This window comes from Streptopelia decaocto (assembly GCF_964273445.1).
Source record: "Streptopelia decaocto genome assembly, chromosome: 3".
Classification (NCBI taxonomy): domain Eukaryota; kingdom Metazoa; phylum Chordata; class Aves; order Columbiformes; family Columbidae; genus Streptopelia; species Streptopelia decaocto.
The window spans coordinates 25,322,493-25,339,634 of NC_138656.1; the positions used below are offsets into that span (position 1 = coordinate 25,322,493).

Here is a 17,142-nt window from a genome sequence, read left to right on the forward strand (position 1 = left end):
TCAGTTCAAGTATCAGTCAAGTGAGACTTCTGGGAAAAGAGGAGGGATTACTATGGCATGGCAAGGGGCATTGCAGCATGCAAAGCCTACCACACACGAGAAACTACTTCTTCCAAATGCTGTTCCTAGAAAGCAATCCACAAAGCTTTGACAACAAAGGTAGCTCACTTGCACAGTCCTCCCTGCACTGACTATGCTGGCCTGGGCTCTAACTGCTTTCACACCCATGGCCTCTCCTCCGCACGCTCAGACAACTGTATAGATTTTTTATAATATTCAGTCTTTGCAAAAGAACACAATAGATCCTGTTCAGTAACCGAAGAGCAAAACTAGAAGTGCATTTCATACATCTTCAGCTTCAGTAAAATTTCCTTTTCAGAGTTAGCCATTTTAAATTTTCATCACTGTCACACACATGCTAATGTGCTCTCCAAGCACTGGTTTTTAGATATTATACAACAGAACTTGTAATTTCTGACTACAAAGTGCTATACATTGGGCATTTAGGATTTTAAAATACTTATCTTCTGAGGTTCATTTACTTGCTAGAGCTGAAAATGCCATGCTCAATACCTAAAGCTGCACCTAAACCTGGAGATCTGCTTTCTGCTCTGAGATGCATTTTATTGCTCGAGTTTAGCATATGTTCTTGACTGATTTTGTTAGGGACCTACATATGCCAATTATATTTACAAACTGAGAAATGCACATCTATTTTCTTCTTCCTACCTGTATACGTACAAAATCTCTGTAGATATAACTCTGTGGAACTTAAACAAAGGAAAGGAACTGACTATTCTTTGCAGCTGATGCCAGGTGGACAGCTTTCTTTCCACAGCTCTCTATTCCTTACCTCCTTATGTCACACTCTTGCTGCAGAGCCCTCTGCTACCTCAACTAATCTCAAGTCTTGCTGCCCAGGTTGCTGTGAATATAGAGATGTCCTCCAAATGCAAATGTCTACTCTCTAGATTTGGTTTTAGAGTCGTGCAAAACCCTGCTTACATTTCCTAAACTAAGATAAATTTCAAACAGATCAAGAGCAAGAGGAGGATTTTTATATAGTAGCCTAAAATTCATCAAGTATCTTCTCTATACGCGACCCAAAGCTAAAAATTATTGACTCAATTTAACTAGATACATATCTACCACATCTTAGTAATGTAATGGACATTATAATGTTGCTTTGTCTACTAAGTGCAAGGACACAGATTTGGACATTATGCAGAGAAGTGGTTTGGGGGTCCCTTGCCAGATTTCTGAACTACTCTTCACAAGACAGTGATGGGAGATCAACATCTGTTTTCATCAAAGCTCTTCAACATCGTCGTGCACAAGATAAAATATTCATGCATGAGAACTTAATGTTACTTCCATCACACCAGAATTATAATTTAAAAATAAAAACCTACACCAAACACCCTCCTGCCTCACAGAACACCCACCCACTACCACCACCCATACACTTCTTCAAACAAGACAGGCATATCCACATTTAATTTTTTATGAAGGTAATGACAAAAACTTGAGTTGAAGACAAGCAGCTAGATCATCTCATCTGTCCTTGGCCTAACAAAAGAATGCCCAAAGAGTACATATTGTAGTATTTAGTTTGGTCTAAATATATTGACGAACTGAATTCACCAGAACAGTGAAAGCTATACACAAATTGATTTATCTTTACCTTTTAGTACTGCATTCTCCAAACACATCTCCTACACACCAGCACTTAAATTTACTCTAAATTGAAGACAATAGTTCTGAACAATCCTTCTGGATTTGACTTTCAACGTGCAGCAATTGTTCGACAGTAGGAAAACCACAATGGAGCAGGAATGTTGATACAATAAGATTTTAGTGGGTGTTTCAGACACATGAGTTGTTAGAATCATAATGCAGTAATAGAATATACTCAGTCATCTGTGTGATCAAGCTTAACACTGAGATTTCTACTAGTAGAGTATGAGCTGCACTAAGCAAAAGCTTTTATGTTCTAAAAATAAAGCTAATTTGATTAACACATGGTGGAGACAAAGTTGCACTTGACCAAACTAATTTCCTATTCTTATCTTAGACATCCAGTACCTAATACTGAAGTAACTAGATGTACTCAAGCTATATGCAGAGCAATAGGCCAAAGAAGTAGTAAAGAAAAAAAACAAAACAAAACAAAACCCACAACAGCACCAACCCAAACCTAGAAAAACAATCAATAATTGATCCATTTTAATTAATGTTCTACTTGCTAAAACCCCAGCATTCTGCCAACTGCTAACCCTTCTGAAGAGGAACGCTTACTTTCTCCGTTTATAATACACAAACTGCATTAAGAAAACAATCCTGAAACGGACAATTTCACTAGTGCTTCTTTTTTAATACATAGGAAGTGATGTCTAACTGTACTTCTGAACTTATTCTCTCAGCTATTTTTTTTTTTTACTGAAACTATTAACCAGCTAACTGGGAGGAAACAATTTCAGAGAAAACAAAGCCTTTTAAGAAAACAGAAAACAACTCTTTTATGTTTTAAGAGCAAAAACCAAACATGAACAAGTATTTCACCCCATCTTCCCAGCCCAATATTAACAAAAAAGCTTCACTATATTTCATGCTAAAGATGTACCTTTCCTAGGGCTGTTTGAATGGGTTTTTTTGCTTGAGCTCAGAAGAATAATCATTGAGTTCACGCACGTAACTTACTCTTTAATACTTTCATTATTTTGGGATGCTAAAGTAGGACCTTGGAACCTCAGAGCTAAATTTTAAACCACTGCAAGGAACAAGAGGGGGAACACTGCATGAAGGAGCAATATACAGTGGTGGTCTTTCTAGAAGAGCACTTCTAGGCACAGAAGCCTATTAGTATTTCCCTCCTGAGGAAGAAATATTCCTCTACAAGACCTTTATTTGATGATGTGGGGCTCTGGCAGCAATAAGAACCTCAGAAGAAAACTGTTCCTGCTTACATTGAGCTCTGGAAAAAACAAAACAAAACAAACAAAAAAAACCCAACAAAACAAACAAACAAACAAACAAATTGGATTTGTCTCCCGAGTCAGCTCACACCATAGTGCTCGCTGCATACTGCTTATTCAGCAACACCACAGCCTGATGCTGTCACCCAAATTCCCCTGTCCTCAATGTCCCTACCCTGACAACAGATCCACTACAAAAAAAAGACTTAATTGTTTAACTGCACTGTATTTTGCAGATCGTATTTACTAATCTTCCACAGCATCTATGGGCTTGGCTTTAGTACACCTGTTCTTATTGACATACATGAAATGCAGAAAAGGAAAAAAGAATCCAACCTGGCTAATTTGTCACATATTTATTATTTGATCTTCAGTAATTTCACTGATAACTCTCTTCCTAGATTTGATGAAAGAAAAGCAATGTTTCTTTGTAGTCACACAGCCTGCAAAGCTATTTAGATTTTGTCAGACAGTTTTTTTATGGTTTCGAACAGCAACAGAAAAAAAGTTACTCCCAGTTAGTGGATTGAGAGAACGACACAGCTCAGCCCACCCAAGGTAATATTTGGAAAGCTCTGTTATCTAGAAAACACATAAAAATAAACTTGCCTTCCATAAAGATCCTGTTCCAGTAGATTTTTCCAACATGATTTCCTCCAAGAAATATTAGATTTGATAAAATCAGCATTGAAGTGCTAACAGATGCTAGGACAGCATGAAGTCGACGACGAATTCTTGGAGAGAAGAAACGCTCCTGAGAGGCAAAAAAAAAGGTGCAGATGAAGTTAACAATCCCCATAATTTTTCAAGTAAGGTTAGAAAAAGAAATTGCAGTTACAATAAACAACTTCTATACAGAAGCTCAAATCCTTATGGAACAGACCCCAAAGCTTTTAAAACATCTAGCAGAACTCCCACCAATGCCATTTAAGTTTGGGTAAGACTTAATGATAAAGAGGGGTCTTGAATCACAGCTGAGGCTGGAAGGGACCTAGAGGCTGGAGGTTACCTAGAAAGGTGATCAAAGCAGGGTCAGCCAGAGCAGGCTGCTCAGGACTATGTCCAGTTGAGCTTAGAATATCGCTAGTGATGAAGGCTGCACAACCTCACTGGGCAACCTGTGCTGGTGTTTGATTACCCTCACAGTAAAAAAGTTTTTCTTACATCTAAATGGAATTTCTTGTATTTCTCTTTGTGCCCGTAACCTTTTGTCCTGTTGCTAAATACCACTGAGAAGAGTCTGGCTTTGTCTTCTTCCCCCCAACAATTATGTATTTATACACATAGGTAAGATGCCCTCTCAGCCTTCTCTTCTCCAGGCTGAACAGCCCCAGCTCTTTCAGCCTCTCTTATGGCTGATGCTCCAGTCCCTTCACCATCTTTGTGGCCCTTTGCTGGACCCACTCCAATATGTCCAGGTCTGTCTTGTACTGGGGAGCCCAGAACTGGACACAGATCTACTCATTCTCTATATAATGATTTTTTAAAAAATTAAATGTACTCATTGATGAATTTTTGTTGATGGATGTAAACAGTAATGACATGCTTCTGGCGTGGATAATACTATCCAATAAATTCCAACATGGACTAAAGCACTTCAGTACAAAAGAAACAGCATCAAATAACTTCAGAAGTCATTAATTTTTTTGCTAATTAATAAGACTTCACAGAAAGATTACAGAGTCAGATCAGAGCTGGTTGTTGCAATGACTCTTAATTAACAGCTAATTTCATATTAAAGAAATGTAAATACACATGCAGTCCCAAACTTTTTTTCAGTGCAAATACTACTGCTCACATTTGAGAAGCGTAAGTATCTGTTGTAAAGTTTTTGCGACTGTTGTTGTAATGATACAAATAAATTATGTCTCTCTCCACCATATACTAGTTTACATTTTTCTGAATCTATACTTTGCATTATCATCTGAGGTGTGAGTGCAGCACAGAGACTGCAAGAAGATGGTGAAAGAAGGATGAGAAAGTTTTAGCTTTCTCCAATATTCATTTGTTAGAACAAATTATAAAAAGCATTATAGCACATCACATGGAACTGTTGTCTCATTACTGCATAAGGAAAAATATCTCGGCCCCAGGCTGAAAGCCTCTTTACATAAGGCCTGAATCTGCAAAAGACCAAATGTTCCATGTGTAAAATGAGGAGCATTTGCCAGGCATGGGAACTAAGGAAAATACCAGGAGCTTCTCAGCCTTCATGTCATAAATGTTGGCGTTACAGAAAACAGTCTTGTGACTGCAGCATGAAAAAAAACCCAGCAGCAATTAATCTTTAATAGCTGCAGCCACAAATTCATGCTCAGATACGTGAAACAACATAAACACATGCTCAAAGCAGACCTAAAAATATATTCCTAGACAACTCAATTGCTAGTTTTGTAAACATCAAAACAAATATTTCAACTGCTAGATTATAAAGTGACAAAACTTCAAATAAATGACAGTTACAAGCATAAATATAAGAATTTAACGCATTACTGCAAAGTAGATCTCCGGTAAATGGAATGTTAGCCCCAGTCAGAACTATATCTAGTGTATGAGTCAGTCTGAGTCAGCACAAAAATGGGGATAGATCAGCTTCAAGGAAAAGTACTCCCTATCAGGCTGTACGTGCAATGTAGCAACAGTCAATCTTCCATACAATGCTTGGAAAAACATGCATGTATGAAAACAGAGAATGACATTTTTCTCTGAGAGTTCTGGATCAAAACTAAGGCATCATAAAATAAGGGTAGAGAATATAAGATAATTATATAAATATTCACAGACAACAACAGCTCGTTAGTGAAACAACTTTTTCCCTTTCTAGTACTTTGCATCTCCAAAACTGCTCAAGCACTTCCAAAACATTCTCATCAGTTTATACACAGGCAGAGGATATCTTAAGTTTGTCTACTCCTGAAATGCACAGTATGAATCCATAGTCCCATATATGAAAAATATATGCCTTTTCAGAATGCTTAAGTGTATGTAAATAGATAAAATCTTTCAAATCTTCCTACTAAATTCATGCTAACAATCAAGTTTAAATAGGGAGCAGTTATGATCATGGTAGCTTGATCTGTTGTGTTAAGTGTCACCAAATTTACTCCCTTCTTACACCATGCTAATTTATTCCAATTGGGCTGCAGCTTATCTATAGGGCACAGTCTGTCATCGGATCTAACTTTCACTCTCCCTTTGTCTATCAAACTTACTCATCAGCACTATAGAGGAAGTTTTAATCAGGAAAGGGAAAAAAAAAAGAATCTTCTGGTAAAGCTGTAGAAAGAGGTAAGGATGGATAACCCATTGGACAGCTGCTGCTGGACTGCATCTTCCACCAAGCATCTTCCACCAAGGCACTGATTAGACCTGGTGAGTTTGTGAGGTCTGCCTGTTTTGCAGTCCAAAGCAGTATGACTAAGGCAAACTACATGAATACCTAAAAAAGCTCTGCTACTTAAAAAAAACAAAAAACAAAAAACATTAATGCTGTTACTAAAAAAAACACAAAACAAAAACAAACAAACAAAAAACAACCAACCAACCAACAACAACAACAAACCAAAACAAAACCCAGGTATCGCATATAAAACATCACAATCTACAGAAGTGCTACATGTTAAACAGTACAAATTAACTGCAGTACAGACCATAAAAGCCTTTTGTCATTTATAAGGTGCAAGAATCATAAAATCATAGAATGTCCTGAGTTGGAAGGGACCCACAAGGATCATCGAGTCCAACTCCTGTCCCTGCACATGACAACCCCACAGTTCACACCATGTGTCTGAAGGTATTGTCCAGTCTCTTCTTGAACACTGTCAGGCTTGGGGCTGTGACACCTCCCTGGGGAGCCTGTACCAGTGTCCACCACCCTCTGGGGGAAGAACCTTTTCCTCATGTCCAACCTAAACCTCCCCTGGCACATCTTCCTGCAATTGCCTTGGGTTCCGTGGTCACTAAAGAGTAGAGTTCAGCGCCTGCCCTTCCTCCTCCCCTTGTGAGGAATCTGTAGCCACCATGAGGTCTCCCCTCAGCCTCCTCTTCTCCAGGATGAACAAACAAAGTGACTTCAGCAGCTCCTCATATGTCTTCCCTCCAAACCCTTCACCAACTCCGTGTCCCTCTTCTGGACACTCTCCAGTAGCTTAATATCTTTTTTATCCTGTGTTGCCCAGACCTGCACCCAGTGCTCCAGGTGAGGCCGCACCAGTGCAGAGCAGAGCGGGACAATCACCTCCCTGCCCGGCTGGCCATGCTGTGCTGGATGCGCCCAGGACACGGGTCCCTCTTGGCTACCAGGGACACTGTTGGCTCATGTTCAACTTGCTGTCAACCAGAACCCCCAGATCCCTCTCTGCAGAGCTGCTTTCCAGCATCTCATCCCCCAGTCTGTATGTACAGCCAGTTTAAGAGAAAAACACTTTAGACAAACACTGAAATTTGCTCTAGCTAATTTCCATTAACTTTGCTAGGCATTGATCCAAAAAGCAGTAAACATCTTCCTGAGAGTCTTTGATGTCAATGCAGCTTTTACCCAGCTGCAACAAACGTAAAAAAAATATAATAATAAAACATTCTTTAAATATCTCATGTCATCTAGAAAAAGCTAACTATTGAAGTACCTGAGCAGCCATTGTGCTCAAATTAATACACTGGAAGCATTAATTTACCCATGAAAAAGGACTCAGGCTGGCCTAGATAACACATAACATTTGTGGTTTAAGTATCTACCAGTGTGTGGATTTTTCTTAATATACAGCAAATTGTTTTCATCAAAGCAGACAAAATTTTAAAAAACTCTCCACATCCACAACTCTTCATTATGCTATTTAATGCTTTTAACAACATGTTCCATTGCAACAATACAAGCAGCTGCTATGGATTTGTGGTGTTTCTCTGTATTTTACTGCTATCTCCTTCTCTTTCCTCTTTCTTGTTGGAAATACGGCCAGAAGACAGAGTGGCAAAAGAGCCCATGGGGTTAAAATGACAATGAATCTGTGGCTGCCTGGATGAAACCCTTATGTTCGCATCCTTCCTCCATGTTCCATCTTACTTGTAATTTTGCATCAATACTTTGTCATACTTTACTTTTAGTAATCATGATGACCCCCACCTTCTCACACACTGTGAAATAAAAGTACTGCAGCATTTTTACCTAAAAAAAAAAAAAAAAAGAAAAAAAAATATTTTTAAAAAGATATATTGTTGAAACAGTCCAAAGACATGAAAGACATGTGGCATGACATAGGAGATGACTTACAAAGCTTGGCTCAAGCCACCTTTGCTGGAACTGAATGAAGTTTGGGTTAGTATTCCAGTTCAATTCCTGCTGTGCGTGAAGATCAGCCTCAGACATTTCTGTCAGATGTTGGGAAAAAAACTCTCTCTGCACATTGCTTGGTCTAGCAAAATTGGGTACCATCAGATCTCTTTCAACTGGGCCTTCTCAGTCATCTTACAAAACTAAATTATACTATCATGTAGTGGGGTACCTTGAAAAGTAAATCTGTGTATACATTTGAAAGGGATGGAAGAAGACAGCCATGAAAAGGATTTGCACAGTCCAAACATTCCCATTCCTAAATCCATCTCCAGTTATACATGCATGTCATGTTTAGCCTCTAAGTGAAAACCAAGCCAAAAATAGGAAGCTTGCATATCGGTTGTTTCTTGAGAAAGATAGCTTATGAAGGACAATATGTACCAGAACAGATTGTTTGGGTCAGAAGTCAAAGGATTGGATTAGATGATCTTTCGAGGTCCTTTCCAATCCCTAACATTCTTTGATTCTGTGATTCTGTGTGAAATGGTAGAAGTTTGAAGTCAGAGAGGATGTGCGAAAAAATAATAAGTTCATCTGCTTTGCAAGGTAATTACACCACTGTGAGTTCAAAACAAAAAAACATGGCAGGAGAAGTGGATTCAGACAGCAGAACAATATTTAAAATAACTTCTCTCTAAGGTAAGAGCTAATCAATAATATATTTGCATTTTTCACTGCTTTACAGGTCTGTGTAGAACAGTATTACTGAGTGGAATAGGGAGATGAAATTAAGGTCCAGAAATGTTTTTACTGAATGCATTTACATCTTCCAGCTAGCCAAAAACAGAGGAAATACTTTGGAGAATATTTACTAGCATAAGTCATCCACCCCCTCATGTGGAAGTTGAGGAGACACCCAAGACCAAATTCTTTACAGCACTCAAAACTAAGCAGTCCTATACAAAATATCACACTCAAGTGTCCTCTTACAGAAATGTATTCCCCAGTATTTCACCACGGACCCAATCATACACCTTCCTACAGCAACCATTCTTAACCTCGGAACTGGGGTGCAAGTTTTCCACCATGCCGCAAACCCAGCCTGATGACAGTGCCACACGTGGCATGAGGCCTCGTGTGACAGACATTAGCTGGTTACTTCTTGGCAAACGCTCCAAAGACAGGAAACATCTACGTGTGCTGCATTTGCAATGGATCTCATTTATATAGCAGCTCCGGGACAGATTAAAGCAAACTTCTACATAACATCAGTGACATTATCAAGCTTCCTCATACTAAAAAACAAGACCCATGAAAGGGAATTAAATTTGCTGCAATTTAAACAAGCGTCCACCTTCGTGGAGTAAAACAGAGATTCACAAAATTTATTTATTTTTAACTACTCTTCTAGAGACCTGATAATCCAAGCATATGGCAAAATAAGAGCGTATGGTAACTGGAGAAGTAGTTGAATATTTCTTATGGGAACCTATGCCCCATGGAATAACACCGTCAGATGCGATGGCCAGAGTGACATGAAACGTGCTTGATACTACAACGCTACACAGATTACATTATTCTATTCTCATCTGCCTTTGGTTTTTAAAGGGTCAAAATAATTTAGTTCATTTTTTAGAAAAGGGGTCTTTTTTAAACATCTAATATTTATTTACTATCTGTTCTACAGATTTAATCGTCTCCCACTTAAACCTATCAGTCAACTCATCCATAATAATTTAAAGATACACAAACTGCACTATTTGTTGTTTTGAAGAAATCAAGCAAATTAACTACCAAGAATATAACACCTAGTCCTGTATTTTCTTTCACTGCCTCTCCCAGTGTACAAAAGGGGAGTAACTGTTCTTCCTACACTCATTAAACTCCATCCTTTCTAATTCCTGAATGGTTTTACTAGAGAAGCAATGCTTAAAAGCTAATATAATGTTGACTCATCTTTATGTCACAAAAAACCTGAAAGGAAACATTCTTTGTGATGGCTTGTTATACAGCGTTTACAAGGATTTTGACAGAGACGGTTATGGATGTTTAAAACGTTTGTGCGTAAAGTTGCTGCAGTGCAGGTGGTGCCATTATACATATCAGGAAAACGCTCAGGAAAAAACCTTAAACCCCTTGCTGAGGGGTTCCTTTTACCAGCGCAATATAAGGATCTGAACCTCCTGTTTCTTCAACTGAAGAGTAAGGTCCAACAGAGACCACTCAGTCAATCTTGAAAGCACTTCCAAGTGCTTTCTTTTAGAAAATGTTCTTAGATAAATGATGGTCCAATTCTTCAATATCTACCCCTGAACATTGGTAATTGCCCCATTAGCACAGGAGTGAACACCTCAATGCATCCCCTGAATCTGGGTCATCCGCAATGCGGCCATTTGCCAAAAATAACGGGACAGCATAAAAACAAGAGCACGAGTGAAAAGCTGAAAGAGAGCGAGGAGCAGATGGGCCGGTGGGAAGGGAAGTGACACATCCTGACTAACAGTTCCCAGCTATTTTATCGATCTGCAGCTAGGAGCACCGAAAACGGAGGGCAGGGTGTGACTGAGCAGCTGGGGGAGCAGATGGGATGGAGGAAAGGCTGAAAATTGTGACAAAGCTCTGCCAAACAGAATGTCAGTTTATTTAATTTTTAAAGTGAGCAACAGAAATTAAGATGGTTTGGGTCCAAGTAGTGGGGCAACTCCTAAAAATGTTTGCTAATACACACTGTCAATAGGTAATAGTGACAAAAGTGTGTTTGGGAGACTGCAGAAACGATGGGAGGGATTGCACGTGCTCATTAATAAAATGTTGGTAGGAGTTAGGCTTGAAGAGCAGCAGAAGCAAGGGAAAGGCAGCCGATGAGAGGCTGACAGTCAATATAATACCTACTCCTGCACTCTGAAGCTGAGGGAGAGATGTTGAATAGGATATAAGAGCAGAGATGGTACCACAGAATTGAAAAGCAACAAAAATAGAGAGTTCTGGTTGAATACACATGCAAAATATCCATTTATGGAATAATCCAAAAGAAACTATGGAATCCCCAGAGCTGTAACAGTAAGATAAGGTACAGGCCTGAAAGCAGAGGGTGAACAACATGTGCTTCCAGATCTCATCCATCAACGACTGCCACACCAAATGGAAGAATAAACTTAATTTCCCATCAACGTATATTGTACCCTTCACTAATCACGGTAATCATTCCTGTTTGCTCCATTCTTCATCTAGCTCTAACTCAGACAGAGTTCCCTTTACTTTTCTTTGCTTTATTTTTCTGGCATTTTTTTTTGCTTGCAGTTGTTCCCTCCCTTTGCCCCAAGTTGAACTGTGCCATGAGGTCATCTCCTGTTTCTTTTCAAGGTATATACTTTCTTTCCAAAGCAAAAGTAAAAATTAGCTCCTGGAAGGTTCACAGATGAAGGCAGGGACTGACAACATTTTTCCAAGAGACAGGATGATACAAATGACCTGTAATTCCCCACATCACTCCCATAAAAAGAGGACCACACAATTAAAATCAAGCAGCTGTCAGTTAAGATCTATTTTCACAAATAGAACTTGTTTCTGAATTTAGGAATAAATGCTATATATAGTATTTGAGAAGATACTCATCTTCTCTATTGATGTCTTACCAAACATTCACTCAAAAACGCTGTCTTGCACTAGCACCAGTTCATTTTTAGATTTTCCAAAAGATCTACATTTATAGCATCTCTCAGCAAACAGCCAACCCCCACTTCTGTTTGAAGAAAGCCTCCTACCAGCTTGTATGTATGCACTACACTTACATATGCATGTGTGAAAGTTTGACACACACAGAAGTAAATTTCTGTACTGGCTCCTACACTTACTCTTCACCCTCAAAGAACCTGCACAAACATTTTTTTTGAAGTGGCAGCTTGTGAAAAGTGTGAAATGAACAGCACTGAAATGCACCATCCTCCTTTCTGTTTTATGTTTAAAGCAGGGAATTTAACCAAGTAATGTCAGCGTACATACTCCTATAAATGTGTCTGAGCTCTCACCAAGGAAAACAGGTTGAGAGCACCGTGCACTCTCCTCTGTGTCCTGGTCCTTGACATCCTTATTGTTGTTCTTATGGTTCTCATTCTGTTTCTCTCAGTTCTCTAATTCACATTTTTACCTTTTAAATTGTAATCAAATTGGGAAAGTATCTAACTCCACCAATCATTAGTGCTGCAATTTGGTCCTACCCTTATTGCCCTCCCACACTGCCACTGCGAAACTGTTAACAAGTAAATAATAAGACAGTGATAATCCCCGTGGAGACATCTGATAAACACTCTCAGCAAATACAAACCTCGCTTTCCCTGTGGCAAGTTTCTGTAGCCCAAGGCACAGCAGAAAGGCAAGAGTGTGTGACCAATCCTCGGTACTTTAACTTATATTTCTCTAACTGTTGACACCTACTGTCCGGACTAATTTTAGAGGTGAACAACAGAGGGAGGCTGTATTCATGTAACACTAACAAAGAAGCACATAACCAGCATCACTCTGCCTTCTTCTCACCCCATAGCATGACTGAGCTGCTTTTCAAAGTGCATGATGGCCTGAGCACTAGAAAACTGCCTGAGGTCTCCAAAATAGAAGATAAATTAAATAATGCTGGTAGGTGGGACAAATGTTTTTTTGTTATGACAACTGAGCAGCTATGCAAAGGGTTTCCCAGCTGCCACTGCAGTCTGAAGTAGAGCGGCAATCATATGGTTAAAGACAGATGGAAAAGCACAACAGTTTCTCCACTGCTGGCATCAAGAATCATATTTCTTGCACAGATCTGACCAAAAACCAGAGGCTTGTACTCAAAAGGTAGGAAACCACAGAATGTTATCACTGAAATCTTACTGCAGCCAGATTTGTCATTCACTGTATAAAAGCCTGTACCATATCACATATGCTTGATTCTTACACACAAAACACCACCTATTAGACTCTAAGTCTTTGTTACCGAGTCTAGTGCAAGAAGTTCACTCAGTAAAGAAAACCAGTGTCAGAGTGCAAGTGTGTGTGTGTGTGTGTGTGTGTCCGTGTTTGGGCATTTTTAACAGGACTCTCAAAATGTTCTGGGATCCACTTCCACGAAGACAAATTAACATAACAAGACAGTGGAGAAGAGAGGGAAAAAAAAATTAAGGAAAAGCAGAAATGTGGCAAGAATTACTTGACTCAGAATTATTGTTGGCAAAGCTAAAAGCCAGTGGGAAAAACCTAGGATACATCAGGCAGCCCACATTCACCTTTGACGCTCATTCATCAGCTCAGTACAAAACAGCGCATTGACAACTCCACTTACTGATTCTGGGTACCATACACAAAGACCAGTGGTCACAAGTCTGCCCTGGCTAATGTTCACACCTAGGGAAAGGAGTTTCCATTGATTTTGAGTCTAAGTACATCTACTTCGGATAGTAGAGATTTCTGGGTGGACCAATGATATGGCTGAACTCAAGGTTGGGGTGAAGGGTGTGGAGGAAGCTCCATCCACTGGTCTGGGTTTTGACATTATGGGTGACACCTACAGGATGTTTCAAAAACAGGGACCCAATTTCAAAGCAATGTGATTTCAAATTGGCTCTCTCTTTTTGAAACACCTTATATATCTCAAAACCCAATTCTGTGGTAAAAATACGAGTATGATTAAGGGACTGCCCCACCTTACAGATTCTCAGAAAGTGAATCGACAAGCCCAACAAAAGTCTACAGCAAGCACATAAAAAAGTTATTTAAAAAGTATCATTGGCAATGCTTGTCATTTAATTGAATCACCATGATGCAATTAAAATACGTATGAATTACACAAAACTATTAGTAAAAAAGAAAAGGCCAGACAGGTTTGACTTTAGTAAGCCAGTGATATAAATAGTCTTTCCACCAAATGAAGCAAAATAAAGATCAAAGCTCAGTGTGTGCTGAAGAACAGCTGAGAAGGGTCTGTATTTATTACAGAGATCTTATTAAAGATCTAATCTTGCAAGGTGGTCAACAAACATACTTCACTTGAATAAGTTCCTAATGTTTGGTCAGATCTTGCCTCAGTCAGCTGCAGAAGAAAGCTTTACAGGTATCATAAGAAGGACATTGAGTTACTAGAGAGAGTGCAGAGGGGGGCGATGAGGCTGGTGAGGGGTCTGGAGCACAAGTCTGATGAGGAGCAGCTGAGGGAACTGGGGCTGTTCAGCCTGAAGAAAAGGAGGCTGAGGGGAGAACTTATCGCTGTCTACAACTACCTGAAAGGAGGTTGTAGCATGGAGGGTGTTGGTCTCTTCTCCCAAGTGGCAAGTGATAGGACAAGAGGAAATGGCCTCAAGTTGTGCCAGGGGAGGTTTAGATTGGATATTAGGAAAAATTTCTTCATGGAAAGGGTTGTCAGGCACTGGGAACGTGGAAGTGGTGGAATCACCATCCCTGGAGCTGTTTAAAAGGTGTTTAGATGAGGTTCTTAGGGACATGGTTTAGTGCTAGAGTTAGGTTAGGTTATGGTTGGACTCGATGATCCTGAGGGTCTCTTACAACGGAAGTGATTCCATTCTATTCTATACATTTGCTTTATCTTGGCTAGGCTAAATTTGAGCCCTGACCCAGCTGGTTTCTTTGAATTGACATTAAATATGGAGGCTCAAGCCTACTACCCTGTACTGCTTCTGTACGTTTGCAAGGAGGAGGTTCCAAGCAGTCAAATGCTTCCTCTTCTCCTTCCTTTCCTTGGCTTTTGTCTTTGACACAGTGCTGCTTTGGGTGCTTTACAGATTCCCCTCCATGAGACAAATCATCTAGGAATAAAATAACCAGAGGAAGAAAAGCTTTCTGCTGGGATAAAGTACTGGGTCAGCTTAGCAAGGATGCCAGCAGGAAGGCGTGCAGAGGGGAAGCTGTGGGACCGCAGGGAAGGGAGGAGAGGAGAGGGAACTGCAACCTTTTCCCCTCCAGCAGAGCGAGCTGTTAGAGCAGCTGAATTCCCTGCTGAACCACAGCCCAGGGATTAAAACAAATTAAATTAAACAGAGAAAAAAAAATCCACAAAACCAAAACAGACAAAAGCCCCCCAACTACACCCAACTTTTTGAAAGATGTCAAAAATTTTGTTCTCTCTGAAGCTAAGGATCCCAATTGTCATCGATCACATCTCCAGTACCCGAAACAACAGTGATATTTTAACTATAGAGACAAATGTCTAGAGTTCATTCCTCTGGGGGAAAAAACCTTAACACACAAAGCAAATCTAATCTAACACACTAACCTAAACCACAGACATCATACAAAACATTTCTGCTTTTGCAAAGAGAGGTTAGGAAGACAATTACAGTGTACTAAAACGGACTTAATTAGTGCACCTCGTTACAGCCATAAAGGAAAATGTTGAAATAAAAGTATTTTATATTTAAAAAAACAAAACACTCACAAAGACAGTAAAGATTACTTTAAAATAAGCCATGCTTAAAATAGGTTAGTTTCTCACAGTGAATTGTTCATGGTATATTTAGTTTCTTACTAAATAAAGCTAGAAATAAAATCTTAAACTAAAAATTCATCATAGCATAATTTTAGAAGAGAGATCTTTATGTGTCAATTTAAAAAATGCTTACTAGACTGAATGACATACTTCCACTTTATGAAAGAATTAAGAAGATAAATGTTGCCATTTCAGTTGAGATTAAAACATTAGTTTTAATAATCTGCCAACTTCACTCCCTTTGCTACATCTTCTTTAGGATGATTTCCAAGTATTTCTTTTTAAAAAATCCATAGATATAAAGATGTTGTCATCTATTCTAAGGTTTAAATCATTCTAAATCTATTTTATACTAAGATCTAATTTCTTGTATAGATCTATATTTTGTTTTCCTTAAGGAAAAATATTAAATCACTGGAAGAATGTCAGCCATTAGCATTTTCTTTCAGAAATCTGACACATTATTTATTAAAAGTCAATACAAATTTTGTCACTGATTTTGAACGAGTTACTACTGGAGTTCATCTGTAACGAATTAATATAGAATCAGTGAAACAAAGCGCTACTTTGCTCAGTACTGGTCTAAATATCTCGTGAAAAATGTAAAACCAAAACAAACCAAACAAACCAAAAAAACAACAAAAAAACCCACCCCATACACCAAAACAACCAAACAACACCACCTGATAAAAACAAAATGAAACTTGTTGACTTTAATATAAAGTTCCCAGATATGCCCTAGCTTATGATGCATGGCAGTTATTTTTTTTTTGTTTATACGAGATGTTTTAATGAAAAGACAATATTACTTAACTCAGCTTTAATTTACCAGTATCTAACAAGTAACCTCTAGGGGAAAGAAAGAGACATAGATAACTTCAAGCAACACAATTCACTGAAACGTGAAAGTTCAGAGTGGTGTAAGCTGGTAAGTACATAAGCTCTTCCAGAGCTGAAATCAGGAAGCCAGGCAATGGCTTGCAACCAGTACAAATGAAAAGTTTCAGATCCCATTTTTTGGGTCAGGAAATTTACTATCTTCAGTTTATATGCTGATGCAGTTTATATGCTGATTTCATGAGCTGATTTTATTTCTCACAAATAACACCCATGCTTCTTTGATCATTCTAGTTAAATATGCCTGAGATGACATTTAAAACCTGCCACACTGCTACAAAAGTGTTATTTACCCATATTGTGCTAGGTTTCAAGTGCTGAGATTTAAACTACCATAAAATCTGCATAAATATAGGGTCCAATTCTTTATATATATATATATATATATATTTATATTTATATTTTTTTTTTTCTTAGTCAGCACGAGGATTCAGTGAAGGACGAGACTCAAATGTGCTTTATTTAGATTTCTAAATCTTTCATTTGCAAGACAACTAAGACAATATAGTAGGGGAAAAAAGGAAAGC

The 17,142-nt window shown here is 38.8% G+C and overlaps 1 protein-coding gene across 1 annotated transcript in view; it reads right to left on the reverse strand.

The window, feature by feature from the left end:
* HHAT (hedgehog acyltransferase) overlaps positions 1–17,142 on the reverse strand; it is a 153,123-nt gene that overhangs the window by 61,535 nt on the left and 74,446 nt on the right. The window contains exon 11 of the mRNA XM_082048471.1: positions 3,585–3,729. Coding sequence (XP_081904597.1) covers positions 3,585–3,729 — 145 coding nt within the window. The remainder of the gene's footprint in view (positions 1–3,584; positions 3,730–17,142) is intronic.